Here is a 6,000-nt window from a genome sequence, read left to right on the forward strand (position 1 = left end):
GTCCAGCGGCCCTGGTTCATTTGGATTTAGACTCATATCTCACTGCTTACATGTAACTCTCAGCATTCAGGGACTGTCTTGCTGCCTAACACCTTGTCTGATTGGTTCTTAATCCAAGCCTACTGCTGATGGTAGTGTCTGTGGGATGAGGGTGGGGGTGGGGTACCGAAATGAAATGGATTACCAACTGTTCTCATTCTAGGCTTCATATTTCTATGTCTGTTCCTTCTGGCAGTATGAAGTAATGCTTATATTTTTTGCCATGGCTAGAAATAAAAGACAGTGTTCTCTCTCTCTCTCTCTCTCTCTCTCTCTCTGTCTGTCTCTCTGTCTTTGTCTCTCTGTCTCTTTCTATATCTCTCTATCTCTCCTACAGCTTCCCAGTGGAGATCCAGTCAGGTCTCTTAGAGGTCATCTCTCCGTCCGTCCATTTCTACCCAGACTTCTCCCGCCTCAAAGAGTCCTTTGGAGACCCCAAGGAGAGGGTCAGGTAGGTTTGTGTGTGTGTGTGTGTGTGTGTGTGTGTGTGTGTGTGTGTGTGTGTGTGTGTGTGTGTGTGTGTGTGTGTGTGTGTGTGTGTGTGTGTGTGTGTGTGTGTGCATAACTGGATAGATGAATGGATGGAGTGACAGAAGGAAAGGTCAATGTGGAAAACAAACAAGTGAGAAAGAAAAGGAAACTATGCAATCTGACAGCCTCCAGTGGTAAACAAACACCCACAATGTTTGTCAGTTTGTTTAGTGTATATATATAATGTAGAGTGTGCGTGCGTGCGTGCGTGCGTGCGTGCGTGCGTGCGTGCGTGCGTGTGTGCGTGCGTGCGTGCGTGCGTGCGTGAGTGTGTATTCTATTGTAAAGACAAGCATGTTTACAGTGTGCAGAGACGACTCAGATGTGTTCTCTAATATCACAGCTAACTCACAGTGTTGCTTTTGGAGGTTGGCTGTACTTTTGACTATAGCCTAGAGATGAGGCCTTTCTAACAAAGATACTGAAATATCGTCAGCTGCTGCAGACCATTTCGAACCTAGACTACAGACTTAAGTTTTTAGATTGAACATGGATGTTCTGCTTATGAATGTGTTTGTACATGTCACACTTGCATACTTATCAGTCGAATGTGCTTGATAGCCAAACAAACAGAAAAACATTAATACAAATACACATACAGTAACACTAGGGGTGTGCCGATACACTAATTTCACGAAACGATACGATCCGATATTTGGCTCACAACTTCGATACGATTTCGATACGATATGATACGCACTTTTTTTATTATGAAAATATATGGAGGAGAAAAAAAGAAAATGCAAACAAATAATTCTGTTTTTGCATTATTCAGACATGCAAACTTGTAGCTTTTCAGCTTGAATCCAAATAGTATGACACCGAAAAAAAAACATGTTGTCACTCTTTTCACTTCGGGGCCGTTTGCATGCCTGATTATTATGATTGTAAAAAACGATATTTTTTTTTCCAAAACGATACATATCGTCGCGAAAACGTATCGCGATATATCGGCACACCCCTAAGTAACACTACTCAACACTCAACACACTCAATATGAAATATAGAGACGAAAATAAAACAATGCACAGTTGCGCACAATTATATGACAGTAAACAATAATGAGGTACGGTAGGTACCAGGATCTCAATACATTTTCCACAGTTTCTCAAGATGTTCTAATCTGAGGTGGGGGGGGGGGGTGTTATCTTAGGGTGCCAACTACTCTGACTGACTAATACCATTGCAGTATCAACCCAGTTCAGTTTTCCAATAGATCAATCAATTGCCCAATTAGGATTGAATCCAAACATATCACACTCAACATTTACAATAAACCAGTATAATAACTTCAAACACATTCGCTGACAATAAACTCATACACCATTGTGTGTGTGTGTGTGTGTGTGTGTGTGTGTGTGTGTGTGTGTGTGTGTGTGTGTGTGTGTGTGTGTGTGTGTGTGTGTGTGTGCGCGCGCATGTGTTACTTGTCCAGTCCTGAACTGCTCCTCTCAGGGCAGAAACATTGTGGTGAATATGCGTGTGTTTGTATGTCCAGTTCTGCGCTGCTCCTGTGAAATGATACTACCACACGGAAGACAAGGGCTACGGCTCTGGGGTTGTCCAAGGACAATCTAACACTGTCTGGGTTCTTCCAATCTTCAAAACAGGTAGCTCGCCATCCTTGGCCGACCAGAGCCGGGCTGAATCAAAACAGATATATCCAAACAAAAGAAAAGCTGACCTCCATAACGCAAGGTCAGAGGCATCTCTGTGTTGATGTCTAAAATAATTTGTTTGCGCCTGAAATACATTTTCCTCTCACCGATGGTGGTGTGTGTCCCTTACACTCATTTGGCATTGGCAGCGTTCAGCAAATAACCATGTGAGACACTACAAATCAAAATGTGGAATGACAATGAGAACACATTCTCTTGACCAATGAAATTATAATACACCATAGAGCAAAAAACGTTTTAATTTATCACAAAACAAACCTTAAATGACTGTTTCACTACTCAACTCTTCACTGAGCAAACATCTAAAATGTAACCAGCAGTGCTGGCCCTTGGGTGCATTTCTCCTTTCCGACATGTCGCCTTTCCGACGTTGACGAACCCTACACCTAACCCTAACCCTAACCCTAACCGCACGCGGAAGCCACTAGTCGGAGTGGTGAGATGTCGGAATGGAGAGTGAACACCCTGGCCCTTCACTCGTAGCACAAAGTTAGCCACCTAGCAGCTAATACATCACAACACTGTGTTTATCACTCACCAATGCTTGCAAATGAAACCTGCATCAGCAGCACATCAGTATACTGCCAGTATATGCCCATGTATGAGCATGCCCCCTTTTGTGCCCATACTGTATATGGAGCTGTCTGATTTGTTTGCGCTTGATGCCATGACAACACATTGAGGTTAGACAACACACTCCATATTTGGGCGTAGCGCCATTGGAAACTCCTTTTATGGTTATGGCAGGGCCATTGAGCGTGACATCAGAGGTCTGCCGGCTGGCCCGCCGGTCCTCCCTTAAGCCAATAATAGTATAGGATATATTTATTGTAAAGGGTGATTTAGCCCGTTTTAACCCATTTTCTGGACCTGGGCTACACATGCACAGGCTAGGCTGGTAGTAAGAGCACTGCAGCTGTTAGGGCTGTATGAAAAGAGGGCTGAACAGTTAGCACGCTCTTGCTCTGATGTGACGGCTGTTGTTGGTTAGCTTTCATATTGTATCTGGAGATGACGCTGCTACATCTATCCTTGATACAGTGATGTGTTGCTGTAGGACATCGCTTGTTGTAATGGGATAATGGACAGACGGAGAGAAAAGAGCATACTATCTGACAAACTGCGTTGTTAAGGTGTGGTGGTACTGTATATTTGTGTGAGTGCCTGTGTGTGTGTCTGTGTGTGGAGGTTTAAGAGTGATTCTGTGGTGGGCCTACAAAGTGGCTCCTTCCTCTGTCTTTGCGTGACACAAACTTCACCAAACAACTGTGCTATTCATTTATTTATGGCATGCAAATGTCCTCTTCTTTTAAGTAACACCCTGTGAGGTGTTGATATACTGTGTGTGTGTGTGTGTGTGTGTGTGTGTGTGTGTGTGTGTGTGTGTGTGTGTGTGTGTGTGTGTGTGTGTGTGTGTGTGTGTGTGTGTGTGTGTGTGTGTGTGTGTGTGTGTGTGTGTGTGTGTTTCAAATTCATCTCTGTCCTGTCATTCCGTTCAAGTGTAGTACAGTAGTTGTTTTTTTGTTTTACCCCAACTGAAGGAGATCAGGTACCTTGGGGTCTTTTTCACGAGCAAGGGCAGAACAGAGCAGGAGATCAGCCGGACAATCGGAGCAGCAGAAGCGCTACTGCGTTCACTGTACTGCACTATTGTGACAGAAAGAGAGCTGCGCCAGAAGGCAAAGCTCTCTATATACCGGTCTACTCTCACCTGTGTCATGAAATGTGGGTCATGACCGAAAGAACAAGATTGCAGATTGCAGACTGAAATGTTTTTTTTTCTCAGGAAGGTGGCTGGCATATATCCCTTAGGGATAGGTAAGAAGCTTCAGCCAATTGAGGTGGTTCAGGCATCTAGTAAGGATGCCTCCTGGGCGCCTCCCCAGGGAGTTTTTCCAGGCACGCCCAGCTGGGAAGAGACGACGGGGCAGACCAAGGACCAGATGGGAGGATTATATCACCCTGCTGGTCTGGGAATGCCTCAGGATTCCCCAGTTGCCTAATGTGACCAAGGAAAAGTACTGTAAGTTTTCTCTGCTGGAACTCGCATACTGCGAGTCTGCGACCCAACTCCCGATAAGAGGATGAAGATGGATGGATGCAGGGTTAGTTAGATTTGTAAAAACAGAGAGGGGGTGGGGTGGGGGGAGATACATTTTGTTAACCATGTAAGCCCTATATACTTTGTCGTATCACAAATAGCTAGGAGATTAGATTTTGTTATTGCTATTTTTCAATAAAAAAAAAGATGAACACATCCGAAAAGATGCAAAAAATAGGGATGCCATTGTTAACTTTCTCAGTGCCACACAACGAGATATCCTGAGTTTTTTCTGAATGCCCTCAGTGCCAAGAACGAAAAATCCAGAGTTTTTAAAAATAAATTAAAAATTAAAAAAACATTTTATTATTTTTTTTTGAAAAAAATGTTCAGAACCCAAGATATCATTATCTGAAGATTTGCAGCTCCATCCGCTCCTTGTTTAACTTATAACTGAAAAAGGCTGTATCTCGCTACCTAAGCACTTTTTTTTTACTTTGAAAAAAAAGAAAAGAATTGCTGGCACAGTATGAACATATTTTTTTATTTCATTGGCACTGAGAGAGTTAATGTGGTTAACATATTTTTTATGAAATTGTTAAATTGTGATGTTATTTTCAAACATAAATATTAAACATATGAGACAGCCTACATTTCCCAAAATGAAATGCATTTATCTTATTCAGTCTGACCAGAAGCAGGGATTAAATATATCCCCACCGGCCATAATAATGAATGACCAGAGGGCAGCTGGGATATCAAAAGCAGAGGCATAGATTTCAACCCCAGCAAATCGAACACTGGCTGGATGGATGGATGAATGGATGGATGAATGGATGGATGGATGGATGGATTTGTGTTGATGTCCTTCTAGTTGACATTCTGGCTGTCTCCGCCAGGAGACTATGTTTTCACTTTCCGCCCCCCCCCCCCCCCCCCTCGGCCAAGCTAACATTGGTCAAGCCTCACGTGACACGTGACAATACGTTGAAAGAGTGTGCTCTGATTGGCTAGTGAGACGCATGACGTATAGCGGCCTATAAATATATTTGTTCTTCGGAGCGCTGCGGTGCGCGTTCCGAAGTGACATCAGTGCCATCAGCCAAGCTAACATTTAGTGGTTACATGTCGCCTTTCCGACAGACGGATAGGACACTTACACAGACAGGACGGATAGGACACTTACACAGACGGGACGGATAGGACACTTACACAGACAGGACGGATAGGACACTTACACAGACAGGACGGATAGGACACTTACACAGACAGGACGGATAGGACACTTATACAGACAGGACGGATAGGACACTTATACAGACAGGACGGATAGGACACTTATACAGACAGGACGGATAGGACACTTATACAGACAGGACGGATAGGACACTTATACAGACAGTGTGTCATGTTACTATGACACAGTAACATGTTCTATTTTTTGTAAGAATTAGAACATAAGAATTAGAACATTCCCAACATTCCCAACACAAGTCTGCTGGCGGAGACTTGTGCTCCGAGGAGCACATTTTCTAGTTTGATTATTATTCAGTTCTGCAACTTGGGGAAATACTCCCCCATACTTCTGCAGACCACGGCCCACCCCCACAACCAGTCCACATTCTACATAGTGAGGAGAGAAATCCCTCATAATGTGGCCCTACTCACTTTGTTTACTGTCGTGGCCATTCATCCTTTTGTCTGTCTCTC

At 43.7% G+C, this 6,000-nt stretch overlaps 1 protein-coding gene across 1 annotated transcript in view; it reads left to right on the plus strand.

The window, feature by feature from the left end:
* Positions 1–6,000, plus strand: part of mgat4b (alpha-1,3-mannosyl-glycoprotein 4-beta-N-acetylglucosaminyltransferase B) — a 163,973-nt gene that overhangs the window by 109,571 nt on the left and 48,402 nt on the right. Inside the window, exon 6 of the mRNA XM_084041090.1 lies at positions 377–490. Within this exon, the coding sequence (XP_083897216.1) occupies positions 377–490 (114 nt within the window). The remainder of the gene's footprint in view (positions 1–376; positions 491–6,000) is intronic.

Source organism: Gymnoscopelus microlampas (assembly GCF_963454915.1).
Source record: "Gymnoscopelus microlampas genome assembly, chromosome: 18".
Classification (NCBI taxonomy): Eukaryota; Metazoa; Chordata; class Actinopteri; order Myctophiformes; family Myctophidae; genus Gymnoscopelus; species Gymnoscopelus microlampas.